The 23,376-nt window shown below is 44.9% G+C and overlaps 1 protein-coding gene across 1 annotated transcript in view; it reads right to left on the bottom strand.

Moving 5' to 3' along the window:
* PRKCQ (protein kinase C theta) overlaps positions 1–23,376 on the bottom strand; it is a 437,429-nt gene that overhangs the window by 304,273 nt on the left and 109,780 nt on the right. The window contains exons 5-7 of the mRNA XM_069229272.1: positions 6,277–6,439; positions 5,153–5,184; positions 4,898–4,983 (exon numbers count right to left, since the gene is read on the bottom strand). Of these exons, the coding sequence (XP_069085373.1) occupies positions 4,898–4,983; positions 5,153–5,184; positions 6,277–6,439 (281 nt within the window). The remainder of the gene's footprint in view (positions 1–4,897; positions 4,984–5,152; positions 5,185–6,276; positions 6,440–23,376) is intronic.

Genomic DNA, 23,376 nt, shown 5'->3' with positions numbered 1-23,376 from the left:
GTTTAATCTCTGAACCCGGTTATCCAACCCAGAGTCACCACCCCGAGGTTGAACAATTGCCTGGCACGCCAGGACTTCCTGGGGGGCACACTGACCCCCCCACCAGGTCAGAGTTTAACCTCTGAGCCTGGTTATCCAACCCAGAGTCACCACCCTGAGGTTGAACCATTGCCTGGCATGCCAGGACTTCCTGGGGGGCACACTCACCCCCCACAAGGGACACACCATCCCCAAGGGCCACACACAAGTCTGGTTGGAGCAGGTCTCCTGACCTCTGCCCAACTGGCAGAGTCTGGATCTCCCCCAAACCAGAAACGGTTTCACCTGGGTCATTTTTGGGGGGGTCTGCTCTCAGAGCTGACCCCTGACTCTCCAGGTCCTCCACTGGGGTCCGCAACCCCCTCTCAACCCTCTGTCTGGAATTCTGCACCCCCTCACTAGGAGTGGTACTGCCAGACACCAGAACTGTTGGGATGCTAGCTACAGTCATCCCCCCCCAAGTTCTTCTGACACTGCGGGGCTTCCCTCAACAGGTGGCCATACGGTACAGGCTAGGCTTCCCTCCTGGCGTTCCCTCATGGAACCCTCGAGGACCTGGGACCTACCTGGGACACTACAATCCTCTCCCACCTCACTTGGTTGGGACACACCTAGGCCACTCCCTTCAGGAGCCCCCCAAATGCCTCTTCAGACTCTCTGGTATGCACCCAGAAGTCTGCCTCCATTGTAAGCTCCCTGGGGTCAGATAACTCACACTCCACCTGGTGTTGGGGTAGCTCTGGAAAATAAGGACCAGACACATGCTCTCCAGCAATTACATCACTGTGCCCTTCGCATGTATTAACCACAGTACCCTTCACCCAACCATCCAGTGACTCAGCCTTGAAAAAGCACTCTACATCACCCGCCTGAGACTGGTGAGACAGTATCTGACTGTCCCTGACACTCAACCCATACTCTTCTGGGATGTCTCTACACTCTGTATCCAGGACGTCCACCAGGGGGGAACCCTTTTCTCTGTCACTCTCTTCTAGAGCCAGTAAAGTGTCCCTCTCCCAGTAGAAATATCACTCCCTGTGCCAGTTCCCAATCCTTCTCAGGGACCCTGTGCATAACGGGAACTACCTCATACCCTTGAACCACCTGGGGTGTGTCAACTCCCTTCTTCAAGTTGGGCACCACATCTCTGGGCTAGTGCCCTTCTTCAGCAGTACCGGATGAAAAGATTTTTGCTGCCACCATCTGCACTGGACTCAGCCCTTCCGGCCTCCAGTTTCGGCTCTTCACAGCTCAGCTCCTGAGCTGCAATCCTTTCTTCTTCCAGGGCTAAGAGTCTTGCTGCCTCAGCCCTTTCAATAAAGTCATCTAGCTCCTCCAGCTCCCGCTCTCGAGCTAGGAGCCTCTCTCACTAGTTCTCTTTCCTCATCTGAGTAGTTTTCCTCCTCATCTGAGCGGTCCTCCTCCTCATCTGAGGAGTACTTAGTCATTTGGTTTTTTGCTGCCTCTTCCTCTGCCCATCTTTCTTCCCCCCAGGTTATGTAGGTATCTAGCAGTTCCATCTTAGTAGATCTCCTTGATACAGGAAGGCCCCATTTTCTGCAAAGCCTCCTTAGGTCAGGCTTAGTGAGGTGGTCAGTAGGCACAAAGAATGACACACAGTAGATACCCATTCTCAATCTGATAAGGTATCACAGGCAAAAACCAAAATCCAAAATCCAAAATATCAATAGTATATCCAGGAGGACATCAGAGAACCAAAAGCAAAAAGATGAAAAATCAAGTTGACCTTCAACTGTGGGTAGGTAGTGAAATACTTAGCTACTGTATGTCACTGCACAAACACAAGTCCTATCCTCACCGCTGATCACCAATGTTAGAAATTGGGTTTTTGGTTGGCAGTCAGGTTACCCTCCGTCCAAGCAAGAACCCTCACTCTAGTCAGGGTAAGTCACACAAATCAAAATTAGCCTGTGCCCACCCTCTGGTAGCTTGGCACGAGCAGTCAGGCTTAACTTAGAAGGCAATGTGTAAAGCATTTGTGCAATAAATCATACAATACCACAATATAGCACCACAAAAATACACCACACAGTGTTTAGAAAAACATATAATATTTATCTGGGTATTTGCAGGTCAAAACGACCAAAGATGCAATATGAATTTGTAAAGATATCACTGAAAAGTGATATAAAGTGTCTTTAGTTTTTAAAAAGCAAACAAAGTCTCTTTCAAGCACAAAGTACCTGGTTTGGAGTGGAAATCCCAGCAAAGGGCCGCAGAAGATGAGATACGTGGAAAAATGGTGTGTGCGTCCATTTCTCCCCAGCACACACGGACTTGCATCGTTATTTTTCACGCGGGGAAGTCGTGCGCCGTTTTCCGGTGCGCGGACAGTCTCTTTCTGTGGGTCGCGGGGATTACCAGATGTTCCGGGGTCTCTGCGTGGATTCTCCTGGTTGTTTTCCGGCTGCGCATCGTTCAGCAGGGCTGTGCGTCGAAGTTTCGCTCTCACGGCAGGCGTCGTGTCGATTTCCCCTCTGGAAGTCGGGCGGTGTTGTCCTTGCGAGGCCGTGCGTCGAAGGTCCGGTCGCCCCGAAGACATCGCGTCGATCAGCGTCTGTGTGCGGCGATTTTCTCGCCACAGAGCAACCTGTGCGTAGAAATTCTCGTCGCATGAAGAGTCCAAATGAAAAAGAGAAGTCTTTTTTTGGTCCTGAGACTTCAGGGAACACGAGGCAAGCTCTATCCAAGCCCCTGGAGAGCACTTTTACAGCCAGACAAGAGTTCAGCAAGGCAGCAGGCCAACAGCAAGGCAGCAGTCCTTTGGAGAAAGCAGACAGGTGAGTCCTTTGAGCAGCCAGGCAGTTCTTCTTGGCAGGATGTAGTTTCTGGTTCAGGTTTCTTCTCCAGCAAGTGTCTAATGAGGTAGCGCAGAGGCCCTGTTTTATACTAAATTGTGCCTTTGAAGTGGGGGTGACTTCAAAGAGTGTCTAAGAAATGCACCAGGTCCCCTTTCAGTTCAATCCTGTCTGCCAGGGTCCCAGTAGGGGTTGTGGCAGTCCTTTGTGTGAGGGCAGGCCCTCCACCCTCCCAGCCCAGGAAGACCCATTCAAAATGCAGATGTATGCAAGTGAGGCTGAGTACCCTGTGTTTGGGGTGTGTCTGAGTGAATGCACAAGGAGCTGTCAACTAAACCTAGCCAGACGTGGATTGAAGGGCACAAAAAGATTTAAGTGCAAAGAAATGCTCACTTTCTAAAAGTGGCATTTCTAGAATAGTAATATGAAATCCGACTTCACCAGTCAGCAGGATTTTGTATTACCATTCTGGCCATACTAAATATGACCTTCCTGCTCCTTTCAGATCAGCAGCTGCCAATTCAACAATGTATGAGGGCAGTCCCAATGTTAGCCTATAAAGGGAGCAGGCCTCACAGTAGTGTAAAAACGAATTTAGGAGTTTTACACTACCAGGACATATAACTACACAGGTACATGTCCTGCCTTTTACCCACACAGCCCCCTGCTCTAGGGGTTACCTAGGGCACACATTAGGGGTGGCTTATATGTAGAAAAAGGGGATTTCTAGGCTTAGGAAGTACTTTTAAATGGCAAGTCGAAGTGGCAGTGAAACTGTACACACAGACCTTGCAATGGCAGGCCTGAGACAAGGTTAAGGGGCTACTGAAGTGGGTGGCACAACCAGTGCTGCAGGCCCACTAGTAGCATTTAATCTACAGGCCCTAGGCACATATAGTGCACTCTACTAGGGACTTACAAGTAAATTAAATAGCCAATCATGGATAAACCAATCAATAGTACAATTTACACAGAGAGCATATGCACTTTAGCACTGGTTAGCAGTGGTAAAGTGCCCAGAGGTCAAAAGCCAACAACAACAGGTCAACAAAAATAGGAGGAAGGAGGCAAAAAAAAGTTCGGGGATGACCCTGTCAAAAATCCAGGTCCAACACCTACTATATGTAATTCTTATTCTTTAAATGTAATTATTTTGTGTTAAGTATTCAGTGGTGGCTCAAATTGTAAGCAATTAAAGATTGCCCTGTTAGGTCAATAAAGCTGAAACACAGTTGCGTGTCTAATTCAACTGGTTCTAATCCAACTGTATCTGAAGCTCATTTCCCCAATACAGTGATTCTTAACCTTTTGATTTCTGTGGACCCCTACATAATCCTTACTAGAACCCGGATACCCGTAACCAATCATTATTGGAATCCGGGCCCCCCATTGAGTCATTACTGGAAGTCAGGGACCCTGGCCTAGCATTTTCTATAATTTGAAGGACAAAATAATACAAAAAAAAATACAGAAACAACCATTCATCAAACAAATACACAAATGATTAAATATGTAATTTAATTCATAAACAAATATAAAAAAAGGAAATTTCAATTGTAATCAGAAGGTTGAAGTGTTTCTACATTCAGGTGAAGCCTCTCATTGTCTACACTACATCCGGTTTGTTGCTTGCCTCCTATGCTCTAGTGAAAATTGCCTAAAGAAGAAACATAGGTTATCTTTAAAATGTACAAAGCAAAATACACTTTCATTCTCTAAATATATCATCCACTGTGCGATATTTACAGTTTCTAGTCTTGTCTTTTAACAAAAAAACACTCATGCATCCTTAAGTTTAAAATTGATTTTGTGTAGTAGTCGGTTATATGTTTTATTGTTTTAGGAACACATAAACTTGTAATGCTTTCTTTTTTTGGACTTTGTGGCAAGAGGCTTCAGGTTTCCTCTGATTTGAGGTGGGTATGCTAATACTATGAAATTGTGTACACATCCACAAATTCATGATGACTAGAAGCAAAAGAAATAAATAACAAAACAGTTGTGTAATTATCCTAAAATCTACTGGAAATTATATCTACCATTGTTTCTCTGCTGTTTACCGCTGAGCCGGTACACTTGGCTATGACCTTATCAATGCACTTTTTGTGAATTGCAGCATTACATTCTGAAAAAAATTAGAGATAAAACACTTAGTCAATGCCAGAGAATGCCGCCATATGTCAGACTAATTGTTAACACGGAATACAGTTTGATTTGTTTGCCCACAAAACATTAAACAAAAATTAATCCTAAAACCTACATATGCAACACTGAAAAAACACAAAGTTGCTTACGTCTGCACTGGTAGCCTTGCTTGTTAAGACCCCTACAAAGATAAAATTAATTTTAGTTTGCTGGTACATATTATAATTGATTTAAGCATTATTTACAGAAAGACCTTAAAATTGATTCGTTTGATTGATATTTTAATATTGTTGAGTACATAGATTTTCAAACACTTGAAGACATTTAAGCAAAACACAATAATGGCCTTATTGATAGTTAACAGACATTTTGGCTCTCATTACGACCCTGGCGATCTTCAGACTACCACGGTCATGGTGGTGGTCGGACTGCCACATTATTACGACTGCAGCCGTAGCGCTCCAGTCGGACCGCCAGCACCAGCACCTTTTCCTCCACAGGACGGTGTGGCGGTCCTAATCCGCCAGGGCAGCGCTGCAAGCACCGATGCCCTGGGGATTATGACTCCCTTCTCCGCCGGCGGTTTCATGGCGGTAGGACCGCCATGAAATGGCTGGTGGAGATGGGGTGCTGCACTGTCCATGCCCATGCCCTTTGCGTGCATGGGCAGTGCAGGAGCCCCCTTGACCAGCTCCATCACAAAGTTCACTGTCTGCAAAGCAAACTTTGCGATGAGTGCTGGTGCACCCTATGCACTACAGCATTGCCGCCGGCTCCATTACGAGTCAGTGACAATGCTGTAGGCCGTTTCCCTCTTGGCCAGCAGATGGAAGTTTTCACCCGCTGACCCAGCAATGGGGCCGGCATGGAGGAGGCCGCACTGGCGGCAACCTACCCTTCGAGACTTTGGCCAACGGACTTTTCCGTCCGCCGAAGTCAAAATGAGGGCCTTAGTAACTTGCATTGCTACTATACTCCAATGTTAGTACATTGATCAAAAGGTGCAACAGGTCTGCCATTAGAAATGGCAGAAATTGTTTTTTAAGATCTTAAATTAGTATATTACTTTTCTTCTAAACATTTAATTGTTTTAATTATTCTCAGAGTTCAACACAAGCGTAACGAACACAAATACAAAAAACAAGTTTAATCTTTTAAAAAAATCACCACACACATCAGTGGTTTCAGAAAACAGCACATGGAAAGAGAGAGCTCAAATATAATATGCATAGCTGTAAAAGTGGAGACAGCAAAACAGTTTGGAGGACCATACCAGACAAATTCATGACAGACGGAGCAGAATGTAGGCTGGGGAAAGAAGGTAGCAATGAACTCGTGGCACTTGACGTCATGAACCTTGGCTTGCTTCATGGCTCCTCTCCGCTGGTGCAATGTGTAAAGACCTTCTGTATCAGGCTCTGGCTCTTCCTTTGTGTCTAGGAGTTGTGACAAATTAGGTATGGCAGAATAACAAAGCAGCAATGCTCATGAATAAATAAAGAATACACGCTCTAAACTTGCTCCATTTATCTGCACAGCTGTATGTGTCTCCATGCATAAATTAAGCAACCAAGCCCTCCACCTTCTGCATCGGACATGATTAGTCCCCTTTCTATCCCAGTGCGGTCTACTGAGACAAGCAGAATATGACTTGATGGATATTCCCTCTTCTGCAATCAAGAATCACAAAAAATGCCAAGGTGATTTTTTTGCTACCAGCAGCCATCTCCCTTTCATTGGACAATCAAGAAGGAAACATTAGACCTTTGCAGTGTCCTGGACTTGACATGACAGAATTTTCATGTTAGGCTTTTATGTCCTACAATGTTTCTTCTAATTAATATAATCCTGATTTGGTACCATGAAGCTCATGATTGTAGGTTGTGTTTAGTCATTGACAATATACCCAAAACACATTATTTGCAGCTCATTCAAGATCAATTGCATCAGCTGAACTGTCCATTACATCATAGCAACTAAGTAATTAAATGAGAGGCACTAACTAGTTCGCAAAAAGCACTACACACACTGAGCTAAAAGAGAGTCTTGCTTCATTAATATTGGTTTGTATTTTTATTGTTTTAATCAGATTGAAATGTAGTGTCAAAATTGTTTTTATGAAATATAAATAAGGTACCAAAGAAGAGTAGAGAAAATGTATAAACGTAACTATTAAATGTATTATTTATTCAAATATACAACCTGTGTTTATTTAAGCCCTACTTATTTCCTTTAAGCAGATGTCAAGCTTCAGCCAGTTGACTGATAGAAGCAATTGGATCTCCTAATGTTAAGATCTCTTTTTCATGCAGTATAATTTGCTTATAAATTTCAAAATCAGACAATTTCGTTGTGTATGGTGTGTATGCTGATTTGACCAATTATTTGAGAATAACTGTAATAAGACCATGGGTTGAGATGATACATCTATCTCACAAACCCACTGAAAGAGATAAAATGACTCAGAAATGCCAATTATCCTGTATAACGGAAATCACAATGTAGTTTTATTCCATATCAACCTTGTAGCTTTGTTCCTGCCATCTGTGCCAAGCTCTCTGTGACCTGTTGCGATCCCACAGTACCTGCTGACACTGCTGCAGTGGCTCTAGATATAGATAGATAATTGTGAAACCCTGGTGGAGCCACCTTTGTGCATCTTCCACTTGCAGACTTTGTTGAGATGGTAGCAAGTTAAATAAATTTATGATACAGGAATATATCTACACATTGCCTTAGTGCAGGAAGCGGGAGAGAATTCAGACATTGTCAAGTGTGACCTCCCCTTCTTTTGTGGTACAGACACTACTGCCCCATTCTACAATGCACAGGAAATAAATGTTATGGGGAAGGCATCCATATATAGGCCAGTGCCTCAGGACTCACCTTGTTGGTTGAGCTTGTATTCGCAGCTGATGGATATGCAAAATGGGCTGACACTTAAATGTATTTATGTTTCAACCTCTTCATAATCTACCCAATATTGAAATTGTTGGGACTGAGTGCTTCCATGCCAGATGTCCTGACATGCAATTGGCACCAGAAAACCACTCTATTTTCTAGAAAAGGAAAAGAGCCTCAACTCCCACTCCACGCAGAGAGAATGGCCCTACTGGGAGACTAGCAAGAACACACACTAATCACCTTGTGCATAGTGCAGTAGAGTTGCAAGATTTATCGTTAAGCGTTCCAAATCCAGTTGGATTGGTTCATCAATCAGTATGGACAATGGCTATGTTAATCATTTTGACTTTGTGGCTGCTGGATGCACCTCCTGCACAGATCAAATGGAGGTCAATGACTAGTGGTACTGTGAGATTTTGGGACAAATATAGTTATGTAGAATGATGCCTTTGAACTTCTGCTGGAGGTTCAATATGTTCTGCTGTGCAGGTCCCCTTCTCTGATAGCAGAAACAAGCTCAATGCTTTCACTCGGGCTTGCACTACAGGGACTCTGCAGAAAGAAGAGAGATCTGGCCCCTGATAATCGTTCACAGCAATGTCAACATTGCAAAGGTTTTCTTTCATAAATATGCCAGAAAATAAATAAATGACATGCAATGGGCATTTCTAGTAATCAGATCTCAATAATTTAATGTATTGTGGTTTGGCAGTGGGGCTTCTGCTGATGTTTTAAATTCATTGTACAGTACTTGGCTTTTACCAGAACACTAGGTTATAAAATATAAACAGTTTTTGGACTCCAGAAATGTATGTTACTCAACACTAAATTTAGAACAAAAATCAGATGAAATTAGACTCTTGGAAAACTCAAAGGAAAAATAAACAAAACTCTTTACTTGATTAAAAAGAAATGTTGGACCCTGTGACGTGATAAATGGGCATCAAGACAAGCAATATTGTGAGGATCATAATATATTGGTAAATATCTAACAAGGTTGTCTATATTTGTCACCATCTGGAAGCATTAGATGTCTAGCAACTAGAAGATTTAACTGCATTTCCTAATCCTTCACCTAGGCATCATCTCCGAATGGCTTTTTGTTACCTTTACATACTCAGAAAATTTCTCTGCCTTTTATAATTAGATACTCTGTCAAATAATTAAGTACTGAAGTTAGAAATAAAAGCAATACATCAAAAGAAAAATCAGCAATAAAATCACTGCCATTTACAGCAAATTCATGATACAACCGAACTCGACAGAACTTGCCAAAAGCATCCTAATGTTATCCAAAGAACCATTGCTAACTACATGGCCCGTCCTCACCTCAAATGGTCATCTTGACGGAGGAACGGGAGCACCTCCCCACAATTAATGCCTTTGTCTTAGCTCTGGGACCAAGTTAAAACCTCACCAAGGGGGCTATTTCGCTCCTAGGTGAAAGTTGTAGCTCATGCAAATCAGCTGTTAAAAGCTTTAGGCAGGAAAAGGGTAATGTTCAAGTAGTGCTTTTACTAAAATATTTATCATAAATTAGACTTCAGCAGGGAATTGGACTTGTAATAAATATTTCAAAAAGTTCAAGAATTAAATTTGAATCAGTTTCCTATCAGGAGATGATAACATTAAATGTAATATTGTATCCCAATGCTTTCCTATAGAACATCTAATTATGGGTGAGCGTAACTTGTGTAATTCCGGGTTGCGGAGTTATCCAAAATTACCAGAAAATGACACATAATTAAGCAAAATGTGACCTGCACTGAACAAAAACTTAAACTCAAAAAAGTTGATTTCCATTTGCTCACATTCAAAACACTACCACTCATGTTCATACTTGCAGTTTTGCATTAAACAATTACCTGAATGGTCTGCTCCAGTAAAAAATATCTACCTGAAATGGTTTTTGACCATCCACATTAAAGTAACTGCTACTTGCATTCAAAACACTGCCATTTGCATTCAAATTTGTAGTTTCGTGCTAAAAAATTACCTGAACGGATGGCTTAGGTAAAAAAATTACCTAAAATGCCACCTGAGTTCAAAAATTACCCGAATGGTACATCTTGCAAAAACATTCTCCCTAAGATTAAGCAATATGAAGTGGTGGCATAAACAAGCTCATTTTGCATAGATTTTGTCCGTGAAATAACCAAAATTAGACCAATTACTCTGACGTAATTAAAATTATGCCCAGACCTGCAGCTAACCCTCCTACAGTGAAAATAGCTTTTGGGGCCTTTCTCTGCAAGAACATGTTTAACATTAAGGGTCTGATTTAGATCTCGGGGGAAGAGGTACTCCGTTACAACGGTGACGGATAACCTGTCAGCTGAAATATAAATCACATAGGATAAAATGGGATTTATATTTTGGCAGATGGGATATCCATCATCATTGTGAGGGAGTAACCCATCCGTTGAGATCTAAATCAGGCCCTAAATGTTTACAAGTCCTACTTTTAAATTCCATGCACCCTGCCTTATGGAGAGTAAAGCCTACTTAAGGGTGACTTATTAATGCTTAAATGGAAGGTTTAGGCCTGTTAAAAGGTGTTATTTTGGCAGGTTAAATTTGCAGTTATAAAATTACACAGACAGGCTACAGTGGTAGACCTGAAGTAATTTTTGCATTATCATTGTAGTAGATGGCACAATTGGTGCTGGATCCCATTATAAACATTTAATTTACAAGCACTGGGTACACTCTGTGCCATATTCTAGGGACCTACTGGTAAGTTAAATATGCCAATTAGGAGTATAGCCAGCTTCAAAATGTTTCAGCAGTGTCTCGGTGCAGAGAGTCAAAATACCAGAGGCATCCGTCTACATACTGGAGTGATCATGGAAAATTAGACATTTTCCAACACTGCCCCTCCAGATGAAATGTGAGTAGAAACTCAGCCATTCCCTTGGCAGTTCGCATTGTCTAAGAGGAGGAACCTGCTTTGCCATGGCCAGTCCTGGTTTGGTGCTCCACTGTACGGCCCATACCCTGTAGGGAGATGATGGACCTGAAGAGTTGTTTTTTTCCCTCCTTTGCATGAGCCATGTGAGATACCAGTGGTCACTTTGAACCCAGAAGTGAGACCTAAACAGGTAGTGTCACAGCCTCTTCAGCGACCAAACCACAGCAATTGCTTCCCTCTCTATGATAGTCCAACAATACTCTCTGGGGAGTAGTCACCTGCTAACTGGTTGATCCTGACTCTCATTATTTAGCTGTAATAACACTGACTCAAACCATGTTCTGAAGCATCTGTTTGAACCACAAGCTCCATGCTGAAATCAGGTGCCTTGAGTATCAATGCTGTACAGTATCTCCTTCAGGTTGTAAAAAGCCTTCTGACTCTACTCAGTTACTAAGTCCTTCTTTGGATGCTTCTTTGAAGGATGGCTACAGTGATGTCTTCCCACTTGACAGACCTGCTGTAATATCCTGTCAGACCCAGGAAAGCTCTGACCGGGGTATGAAATGGATTTTGGGAGGTCCCCAAGTCATGATTGTCTGTGTCTTGTGTAAATAAACAGAATGGTTCCATGGGACTATTTTGTTATTGCAATTAATATAACTCTTTCTTTTCATACATACTATTCCTTATTTATTCTCCAAAAATAGGTCAAGTGTCCTTGGCAGGTGGAGCTAGAGGCAACATTATCATGTAGATATGCTGCACTGTAGCTCTCCAGCCCAGACAGTACCCTATTCACCAGCCTCTGGAAGGTGGCAGGGACATTCCTCAATCCAAAGGGCATTACATTAAATTAGAAGTGGCCTCCAGGAGTGGAGAATGCTGATTTCGCCTTTGTTCCTTCAGTCAGGGCAATCCTCCAGTAACCAGAAGTCAAGTCAAATGTGCTGAAATTCTTGGCTGTCCCAACTGATCAATGAGCTCACCAGCTCTGGGAATGCGGTGTGCATTAGTCTTGGTGAAGGCATTCACTCCTCTATAGCCAGACATAACCGGAGTTCTGTGCTCTTCCCATTTGGGTTGGCCTTGGGCACCAGCACCACTGAGCTGGTAGAGGGACTACTAGAAAGCTCAATCACCCCAGGGCCAACATTTTGGAAACTTCTTTCTTGATACTGGTCCTTACTTTGTCTGGCAACCTGTATATTTTGTTTTTGACAGGTAAGCTTTTACCCATGTGGATGTTATGAGCACACACCACTGAGTCAGCCCACGTGTTAGGGAACAATCTAGCAAACTGCCCCAACAATTGACGATAGTCTCTCTGCTGCTGCTCTGTCAGGGTAGGGGAGAGCACTACTCTCTCCACTTACCTATCCTCTGCATTGTGGGATAGGGGGTCTGGGAAAGGCTTACTCTCACTGTACTCTTCCCTATCTCCTTTAGGGACCATGGGATTCTTCATATCCAGGGCCACTGGAATTATACAGCAGGGAAGGACCAAATTATGTGGTAAAGTTGTGTAAATCATGCGACAAGAAAAAAGCAAATCATAAGGTGTAATGCGGCACATTTTGTAATAATACTACTTCATTATGTTGCCATTTTTCCAACTGTTAATCACTGTCTGGGCATTAGTTGCACCTCATGCGAGAAAAGGTCTCTTTTTGTCATGGTTGGCCCCCACTTTTTGCCTGGTATGCGATGTAGCCTCAATGTTGTTAGTGCCCAGGGCCCCTGCTAACAAGGTTCCCTGGGCCAGATCCCTTTGGCTAAAACTGTTGTGATGCATTGGCACAATTGGCAACACCCTTAGCTGTCACAATAAGTCCCTAGTAAATGATATTTAGGTATCCAGGGCAAAAGGTACTATGTGTAGGCCCCTGAAGGCAGCAGCATAGATTGTGCCACCCTCTAGGGCCATGCATTCATAAGCACCCAGCTCTGCCACTTCAGGCTGAGTGTTCTGATGCAATCCTAAAAGACAAACATGGCATGGCACACAGCCTGTGTGCCCTGCCCACTATTCACTGCATGCACTATAGGTAGGTCACCCTCTGGCAGGCCTTCCAGCCCTAAGGCAGGGTGCACTATATGGTATGTGTGGGCACAGATGCATGAGCAATATACCCCTACTATGTCCTTGCCAGACTTGCAACATACTAAGTGAACAGGGCAGGCATTTTAATGCATGTGCTGGACACTGGTCAGTACGTGTTTCACAGCCATATGAGGGCTACCCTGAATCCTGGGATGTTTAGTATCAAACAACCCAGAATGATACATCCAAACTGGTACCAGTATTGGATTTATTCCTAAATGTACCTAGGGAGCACATTAGAAGTGCCCTCTGCAAAAGCTAACCACCCTGGCATGGTTGCTGGCCTGTCACAACCATCCTACCACGACCAGACAAGATTCTAAATTCCTGTGGTGAGAGATCCTGCTCCCTCCAATTCAGAACAAAGCCCTTCTTGGGTGGAGTTCTGTTTGCTTAAGATTTTAGGTCCCTAGTCTCTCTGTACAGTACAATCTCTTCCTAGTAGATTCTATGGATTCTACTGATATCTCCCTGCTCTTGGACTCCGCCTGTCGCATGCAACTCAGAGAGTTCTGGCAGGTCTTTCATGGGAGAATCTTCTTCCTCTTTAGTCTCCAAATTCTCTGCTGTGGTCGGATTCCTTTTGAGGCTAGTTGTCCATGCCTCTTGAACTTCCTCTTTGCTGTGGAAACTTTGGCCATTGTTCTAGAGTCCAGCCTCTGGTGACTTCCCTGATGAGAAGTCTGGGCCCTTTTGGCCATAATCATCTGCTCAGACATATCAAACTTTTCTGAATGAGTGTTCCTCTCTACCCCAACCCAAGCAGTCATTTCCCAAAAGAAACTCTACTGAAATGTGGGGGCTCACAACTACCATTTTTAGGTCAGTAAACCCTCCCCACTAAAATTTGACGACTGCTATTGGATGAAATTTCACTCATTGTCAGCACTGACTGCCCTGTGGAGAATAATAATCTGCTCTGGGGAAACCAGCCAGTCCACCACTGTGGGCATACTGGCTCCTGTATCCCTCAGAGCCTCTACCTTGGTCAATCAATCAATCAGTTTTTGTAGAGTGCAACTACTCACCCGTGAGGGTCTCAAGGCACAGGGGGGCAGACAGAACCTCATTCAAAGAGCCACATCTTGAGTTCTTCCTGAAGATGGTAAGCAATCGGCTATGTCTGAGATGCAGGGGTAGGTTGTTCCAGGTCTTTGCTGCAAGGTAAGTGAGGACCTTCCTCTGGTGGTGGTTTACCGTATGCGTGGGATGGTGGCCAGTGCTCACTGGGTGAAGCAGAGGGGGTCTGGTGGGGTCATGGAAGGAGACGCGGTGCTTTAGTTAGGCCAGTCTGATGTTGTGAATGGCTTGGTACATGTGGGTGAGTAACTTCAAGATGGTTCGTTTTTCCACCGGGAGCCAGTGGAGGGCCTTCAGGTGCTGGGAGATATGTTCATGGTGGGGAGGTTTAGGAGGAGTCTGGCGGTGGTGTTTTGGGTGAGTTGCAGCTTTCTGATGTTTTTTGTTGTGGTGCTGGCATAGAGTGCATTGCCGTAGTCGAGCTTGCTTGTAACTAAGACGTGGGTGACTGTCCTGCGGCAGTCTACAGGGATCCAGCTTTTGGAGTTGGCAGAGGGTGTGCCAGTAGGAGGAGGTGACCGTGTTTACCTGTCGGGTCATTGATAGGGAGGAGTTGAGGATGATTCCTAGGGCGCGGGCGCGGGCGTGGTCAATCTGAGCTCTTTCTTATCCGGGCGGCTACGGCTTCCATTCTTGTGTGGAAGTTCCTCTTGGCCTCGTCTGGGCTTTCAGTGAGGGATATGATGAGTTGTATGTTATCAGTGTATGACACGATGTTCATTCCATGGCCTCTGATGATGGCTGCGAATGGGGCCATGTATATGTTGAAGAGTGTTGGGCTCAGAGAAGAGTCCCTGAGGAACTCCGCAGATGACTTCTGTAGGTTTGAATGTGTATGGTGGGAGCCTTGACTCTCTGTGTTATTCCTGAGATAAAGGAGTGGTTTCATTGTAGGGCTTTTATGTGGATTCCTGCTTTGTGGAGTCTGCTGCATAAGGTGCTGAGGGAGACCGTGTTGAAGGCTGCTGAGAGGTTGATGAGTATGAGTGCTGCGGTGTGGCCGCGGTCTAGGAGTGTGCAGTTGTAATCAGTGGCTGCAAGAAGAGCTGTCTCCGTGCTGTGGTTTCTGTGGAACCCAGACTGGGAGGTGTCTGGTGAGTTGTGGTCCTGGATGAATTGCCGCAGCTGTGAGTTGATGGCCTTTTCCAGTACCTTGGCTGGGTAGCGTAACAGTGAGATGGGCTGGAAATTCTTTAGCTCTGATGGGTCAGCCGAAGGCTTCTTCAGTAGGGGGTGTACCTTGGTGTGTTTTCAGTCGTCGGGGAAAGTGGCTGTGCTGAGGAAGCAGTTCATTTTCTTGCGAAGCTCGGGTGATGGTTGTTCTGGCTCTGATGTAGATGTGGTGGGGGCAGGGGTCTGTGGGAGCTCCAGAGTGAGTGCTGATCATGATGCTCTCTGTTTCCTCGGTGGTGAGAGTGGACCAGCTGTGGATGATTTGGGTGGGTTTGGGGTGGGGTGGGGGGGCATGCTCATCGGTTCTGGCACTGGACTGGTTCTCCGGGAGGAAACTGTTGTAAATGTCCTTGATCTTGCAGTGGAAGAAGGTGGCGAGTTTGGTGCAGAGGTGTTGCGGCGGGGGGGATGTTGGTGGCTCCGGAAGGGGGCGAGGTGAATTCGTTGATAACCATGAAGAGTTCCTTCGTGTTGTGAGTGGAGGAGTTGATGTGTTCCAGGAGTGTGGTATTTTCCACGTTCTTTATGCGTCAGTGGTGGATGGTGGTGGCAACTCTGAAGGAGGTGAAGTCTTCGGTGGTCTGGCTGTTTTTCCATTTTTTCTCTAGGCATCTGCTGGTGCACTTGGATTCTAGAAGTTCGGTGGTGAAGCAGCTGGCTTTTTTTGGGATGCGTTTGGCTGATGTTAAACAGAGGGGGGCCAGGGCGTCAGCGCATTCGGTGATCCAGGAGTTGAGGTTGTGTGCTGCGGTGTTGGCGTCATCGGAGGTGGGTGTGACATTGCAAGTGTCAAGGTGAGTTGCTCGTTGGTGATTTCATTCCGTTTCCTGTGGGAGGCCCTGGGGGGGAGGGCGTGGCTGCTGGATGCGGTGATAGTGAAGTGTATGCAGTGGTGGTCTGCCCAGTCCAGGGTGGCGGTGGTTTTGATGGTAATCCGGTTGCTTGAGGTAAAGATGGGGTCCAGTGTGTGCCCTGCAGCATGCGTGAGTGCAGTGATCAGTTGCCTGAGGCTGAGGGTGGCGAGGTTGTCTACTAGGAGGGCGGTGTTTTGGTTGTTGCGGTCCTCAAAGTGGAAATTCAGGTCGCTGAGGAGGTCGTAGTAGGAGGATGCCAGGGCCAGGGGGGTGGTGATTTCTACAATGGCATAGATGAATGCTGGATGGAGACCGGGTGGTCTGTAGACCAGAGTGCCATGGATGGAGGAGTTGTGGTCGGCATGGATCAAGAAGTGCAGGTGTTCCATTGCAGTGCAGTGCTCCTCAGTGTTGGCCGTGATATGTAGTGAGGACTAATGTATGATGGCAAGTCCTCCGCTGGGACGGGAGGGATTATCCTTCTTTAGGATGCTGTAGCCATTCTGTATAGCAATGGCGATGTCTGGTCCAGAGGTGGGGTTGGTCCAGGTCTCGGTAAGGAAAGCGATGTCTGGTCTGGCAGAGTCGATCAAGTCCCAGAGTTCGGTGGAGTGTGTATGGAAAGAGTATATTCAGAAGGAGGCCATTGATGAGGTGTGCGGTGTTTCTTTTGATAGTTGTGGCTGCAACTGAAGTTGCAGTTCCGGCAGGAGAAAGGTCCATGGGTGTCCTTGGGAGATGTGGTGCTGTAGTTGCTGAGACATTTGGTGTTGAGGCGGTGGAGGGTCTGGGCTCATCTCTGGCCCGGCGGGTCCAAACGCCCTGACGGTCTGAGCCGGGATGTGACAGGTTGGCAGAGGCTAAACCGCCACACTCATAATGTGGCGCTCTTCACCACCAGCCCGTCGGTGGTGAAACCGCCACTGTGGCCCTGGTGGTCAGTAGACCGCCAGGGTCATGATGAGGGCCAGTATCTTTAGGCAAGTGAGGGGTGTGTAGCCTCCCTGTAAACATCCCACCATTGCTGATCCCTAGAAGTCCTAAGCTAGTGGTCTTCTCCTCCAAGACCAGTCTCCTTTCTTTCATTGCAATTTCTTCTCCTTCATTACCTTGGCTGCCAGTTTGGCCTGCAGCTCCCTTGCTGATTTATATTCACTGATCTCCAACAGGTGGATGGTCAGTTCATCAGGACTTCTGCTGCAGACCTGGCTTCACTTCAATGTCCATTTTGGGACAGGTGGTCCACTGCCCCTTCATAATTTGGGGCTGCCTCCATTGCTTCATCCTGAGGATTTGTACTTTGGCATGCTTCTTCTGAGGCCTTTAAGGCCCTTTCATAACCTGTCTTCCTAGGATTCTGGCACAGCTTCAATTGCCTTTCTCTACAATAGGGTCATCATCTCCACCATTGTGAGAGTTGTCAGGGTAGCCATAACCCACTCCATGTTACCTTAGACGTTTACAAAGTGCAAAAATTGGAATCAAAATAATTTGGAAAAATCAAAAATTAGCCAGTCAAAACTCAATTGTTGCCTTTCAGTTCAATGTGTGAAATTTTAATTTTGAACTTGATAGCAGAGTGGTACTGCTAAACGTGAGTTCTGGATCACACCACAGAACACCAATGTGTTTATTACTTGGAGTGGATATAGCCCACCAATAAGTAATAATATCACTATTCCTGTTAGTAAGGTTTCAGTAACTTAAATTTTAACTCAACCCCTGGTAGCTTAGAGACAGAGGAGATAGGCTCAATCTAAGAAAATGTGTAAGGCATTTAGAAGTACCAAGCTGGTAAAAAGTCACACAACACAATAAAGCTCCCACTCCAATGTACAAATATAGAGAATAATTCAATGAGCCAAATAGCACCAAAATTACAGAATTTGAATAAGGGGATCTGGAGATATGAATTTAAGTGTAATGTAAAAATAGGGCCAAAAAGCATTAAGAACCAATATTGGTCATCTTGTTGTGCTTGACTGGAACCTGAATGTGATTTAAGGATGGAGGCGATGGAGCATTGGTCAGATACAGAAACCAGTTTTGACCCCGTTAGAAGGTTTACCATCTAACATAGTCTCTGAAAGGGAAGTAAAAAATCCTGATCGGGGAAAGGCAGTGGCTTAGAAGGGTTCCACAAGGCCAGACAGCTGTTGTACGAGGTCCTGGGGAGACAACTGACTTTTGAGAGAAAGCTCAGTGCATGACAAAGTCAAATTTGTGCCCAAGAACAGACAGACACCGACAGGATACAGCCATCTTTGTTCAGTGAAGATTTCTAAGTTCTGACTTCATCATATGTTTAGTGCTCGGATTGCTCTAGTGGGGGAAGGCTGCAAGCTGTAGGCAAACAGGGCTCCACAAGGCTGTATACCCTCTCTGCAATGTCACACTGCAATAAATGTGCTGCTGAGGAAAAGCTCAGAGAGGGAGCAACCTGAATCTTTGATCCAGTGGCAGTGCACCATAATCAGATTGACTTGCCAGGTCTGTCCTTGTCCTCCAGGAGGCCTTTGAAGCCAAAAAGATTCTAAGTCCCAAGGGCCTCATTTACAAGGAGCTTGTGCTGCCTTTGCTTAATTTTTTTAGCACAGCGGTGGCGCTGTGCTAGCTCCATATTCACAAAGTGAGGAATATTTCCCAATGTGTCGCTTTTTTCTGGCGCTGTGTCAAAAAAAACATGGTGAAAATCCGGCTGCATCACATAAATTCTAATGTATGGAGAGTGGCATTTTATTATAAAAAGTTGCCTACAACTGATGCAGTGGTATTTACAAGATTTTCTATGTTTAACACTTCTTCAAGGTGTGTCATGCATAGTATGTAATGCACCAGAATTCCTATGGCATCAAAACCCAGGTGTAGAGACTGATGCATTGGATTTAAAACAGGAATATGGCCATTTTAAGTCACTTCACACCTTGGAAGATGTCTGTTTTGCACACCCACTGTTTGTAGTAGGTCTACACATGTGCCAATCATGTTGTAGGACCCCTTGCCCAACCTGGGACCAAGGCAATTTGACATTGTGTACTTTTTGCAAGGGACAGGCCTGGATTGTAACTTCTAGAAGAAGGAATTGGTCCCCAAGTCCAAGTCTGTGTATTCTAAAGTACAACAGGTAAGTACACACATATGGTAGATACTACATGAATTTCCACTTGACATTCCAACATATATTTATATTCACTTACATTACATTGTCACTTACTAAGTCACACATACACATCTCTACATATACATCCCTAGACTATCCCCACAGTAATGTGACACATAGCCATACTTCATATATTACCTCTAACATCCAGGATCATTGTAAAAATGTAGATGGTGATTTCCACCATTTTACAGTCTTTTACATTGGTCCTCATACATTAGACTCCTTGTGATGAGCTAAACTGATGCATTGCCTCAGATTTTTGACGCCTTGCTGAAGTTGCATCAGTTTTTATGCCAACTTCAGCAATGAGACCGTTTTTAAGTGGATGCCTTACGGCATCCTTCCCTTGGATGCATCAATATTTCTGATGCATCCGGGACCCTACGCCATGGAGTGCCTTCTTGTAAGTATGACGCATCAGTGGCATTGTAAACTTTTTCCACAAGGCTCAAGTATTTCTGAGGCATCGCTGCTGCAAAGCAGTGATGCGTCAGTTCCTGTAAATGACACCCCAAGTTTTTTATGATGGTAGGAGGAGGACACTTTGACACAGCCAAGGACAACAGGACCTCAGGAACAGCACTTAAGGGTCAGGTCTCCCTTCAGAAGAAGCCCCAACCATGGGCCAAGGCAGGGTCCAAGGCAGGCTCAGTTGAAGCTTGTCATATGGGCTCTTCAGGAAAAGGGTCCCTTACAGCTTTTTGTGCCCCTGCAGTTGGACGTCAGCCAACTGACCTTTGGAGTCCCCTACTTTGTCTTTGGTATAAGTGGGAGCAGGTCCAGCCTTATAGGTCTCCTCACACGTCTCAACAGAAGGTGCACCCCTTCTGCTGCCTTCTGTAGTGTTCTGACAAGAATACCCAGGAGAGGCACATTTATGCCTACTACTAGCCTGTAGTTTGGGGGTGGCTATTGGCCCCTCCCCAACTAAAAGGACACATTTTCCCAGGGGCAATACTAGCCACTTGTGCAGCAGTTACTGTGGGTCCTACTGCAAACAATCTCACAGTTCCCCTCACTAGATAAAACCAAGATGGCAGAACCCATCTTTCTCTGTGCAGCGGTCCTGTGCACATGCCATAGGTATGATAATGGAAATCAGCAACCTCTCCTCTGTGGTCCTTCATACCAGTTTTGGGGGTAAGTCTTTTTCCACTGGGATTAGTGCCTGCCTGACTTGGTAAACAAAAAAGGGCTCTGTCCAGGTGTCAGCTAACATTTGCTGTGACAGAGTAGGCGTCTTTGAAGTTAATCAAGTTCTAGGGCAGAATACCTCTCCACACCTAAGGCCTTTGTCTCACACTTTACACCTCATCAAGGCGGCTACTCAGCTCCTGGGTGACTGCTGAGGCTCTTGAAAATGGGCTTCTAGAAGTTTCAAGCGAGGAAGAGGTCACTTTTTTAAAAGTCCAGTTTTTTAAGTATGTATTATAAATTCAGCTTCATCAGTGAATTCAACTTGTAATAAATACTTTAAAAAGTGAAAAATCTCAATATCGTAGCGGTTTTGTAGCTGAGAAAACAGTATTACATTTAATATTTTGTGCCAATGATTTCTTATGGAAAAGCTAACCCTGCTATAGTGAAAAGAGTTTTAACAGCCCATTGTATAGTACAGACATATGCAACACTGAACTGTTACATGTCCCACTTAGAGGTGACTGATTAATAATTATAAAGAGGGTTTAGACCTGTCAAAAGGGGTTATTCAGGCAGGTCGAATTTACAGTTTTAAAACACCAAAGATAGACTAAAGGGGTAGGCCTGTAGTCATGTTTGCACTGTCACTGTAGAGGGTGGTGGATTGGGTGCTGTAGTCCTCTTGTGACATTTAGCTTACAGAACCTGGGTAACCCTTTCACCATATATTAGGGACTTATAGGTAAGTCCTATATATATATATATATATATATATATATATATATATATATATATATATATATATCATATATATGCTAATTAGGAGTATAGCCAAACTTGACATTTATTTAGAGGTCTGAGCACATGCCCTGGGGTTTGGTTAACATAGTCCTAGTTAATACAACTGCAGCATCAGTCAAAAACAATGGGTGTGATCATGTAAATAGAGGCATTTTCCTGTAGGTGTCATTTACTGTATGAATGTATATAGCCAGCCAAGATGGCAGAAAAATGAGAAGACACATAGCTAGCAGATATGTCTAAAGATATGACAGCTCAAAGGGTTTGTATATGTACTACACAGATAAGAGAAACAGCTCAGACTGAGAAAAATACTAGCTGAGTCCACTTTGGATGCCACTCAGCCTAGCATAGGGTGAACCACATGGCATAGGTTTCAAGTTCAAAAAGTTAAATGAAATATAGGGTCTCATTATGAGTCTGGCGGTCTTCAGTCTGCCAGACTCACGGTGGCGGTTGGACCGCCGTGGTCGTGGCAGTCCGACTGCCACATTATGACCATGGCGGAGCCGCCACGGTCCAACCACCCACTCCGTCAGGCTGCTGCCAGCCTGCATCCTGATGGTCCCGGAGGTTGTAATCTGCCAGGGCAGTGCTGCTGGATTACGAGTCCCCATCTGCCAGCCTGTCCATACCGGTTTACACCGCCATGGAAAAGCTGGCGGAATAAGGGACTCAGGGGGCCAGCCCCTTTGCGTATTCCACTGCCCGAATTACAGGCAGTGGAATGTGCGACGGGTGCTGCTGCACCGGCCGCACCGCCACATTGCAATGTTAAGGCCCTGTTCCTCGCTGGGCTGACAGGCAGAAACACTGTCTCAAAATAGGGCCAGCGGGTTCAGGCCGCACAGGCAGCATGATGTCGGTAAGGGAGGTCGCCCGCCAAACTCATAATGAGGCCAATAGTGTGTAATATTCAAGGTCACACACATTGTAGGTCAATAAAGTAAACAGTTGAAATGTCATGCAATACCTTGTTTTGTTGTCTTGCCGTTATGTGCATTGTTATTCAGACCGGAAATAATTTAAAGAGAGCATTAAAAAATTAGAGTGGTTTGTGCCTTGTGTGTGCGCACTATGGTAAATGGTGTCTGAAATCAAAACTTTTTCCCACTACACTGCAGAATTAGGAGGACCATTGCCAGCCATTTTTAGCACCTGAAACTTTAGAACGTTAGCTAGACTTTTTGACTAAGTTAATTTCCTCTGCCTTATCCTGTCATGCTCTATACCAGGGTTCCCCAACCCCCGGGCCGCGGACCGGTCCGTGGATCAATCGGCACCGGGCCGCCCCACTGTGGCGGGCGGTAAATGTTTGATAATTTTTCCGTGGCCGACTTGTCACACAATGGGACAAGCGGGCCACGGAAAAATGATCAAACATTTACCGGTCCGCGGCGATAAAAAGGTTGGACAACACTGCTCTATACAACCTCATCGCATTCTGATTTTTAAGTTTAACCCCTCTTTGAAGCCAAATAAATGTACATATATATCCACATGATAAAAGAATGTGCTGTAGTTTGCTAAAAGTTGTTCTCTAGGCTGGGTGTATTTACACTGTATTTGAAGACATGCCTAATGCTGCATGAAAAGCAGACTGTTCCACAGGCTTCATTGGTTTACATATTCCTTTTTTTTCTTTCTGAAGTTCCTCCAGGTCTGGGGCCGCTGCAGCACTTCCAGGAGGCCTAATTCCTGATATATATAGTTTGGGTCATCAGGAAGAAACATGAGGCCAAATGTATGAAGCATGAAGGTGGGCTGTTTGCGACCGTTAAAATGCTTCTGACCATGTGCCATCCTGATCCACAAAATAGGGATTGCGAGTCACCATTAGAAAGGGACATGCCAAGGGCGTCCCTTCCTAATAGGGAGTGGCAGGGCCATGTAAAATGATTTTGCGACAGGGAATGCTGTTGCAAAACATTCTCAGTTACCACCGACTTAAAGTGGGTGGTAACTGAGCGAGATCAAATTTTATTAACATATTAAAATTATCGAAGTTAGCAGATGGTGAATAATTAAACTGCATGTTGGACCTGGCCCTTTTTGCAGGGTCATCCCCAAACCTTTTGCCTCATTCCTCCTATTTTTCCTGACCTGTTTTTGAACTCTGAGCACTTTACCACTGCTAACCAGGGCTAAAGTGCATTTGCTCCCTGTGTAAATTGTACAGTTAATTGGTTATCCATGATTGGCATATTTCATTTACTAGTAAGTCCCTAGTAAAGTGCACTAGA

The sequence above is a fragment of the Pleurodeles waltl genome, chromosome 4_1 (genome assembly GCF_031143425.1).
Source record: "Pleurodeles waltl isolate 20211129_DDA chromosome 4_1, aPleWal1.hap1.20221129, whole genome shotgun sequence".
Lineage (NCBI taxonomy): Eukaryota > Metazoa > Chordata > Amphibia > Caudata > Salamandridae > Pleurodeles > Pleurodeles waltl.
The sequence above is the reverse complement of the archived record's forward strand: the minus strand, read 5'-3'. Positions and strand labels throughout refer to the sequence as shown.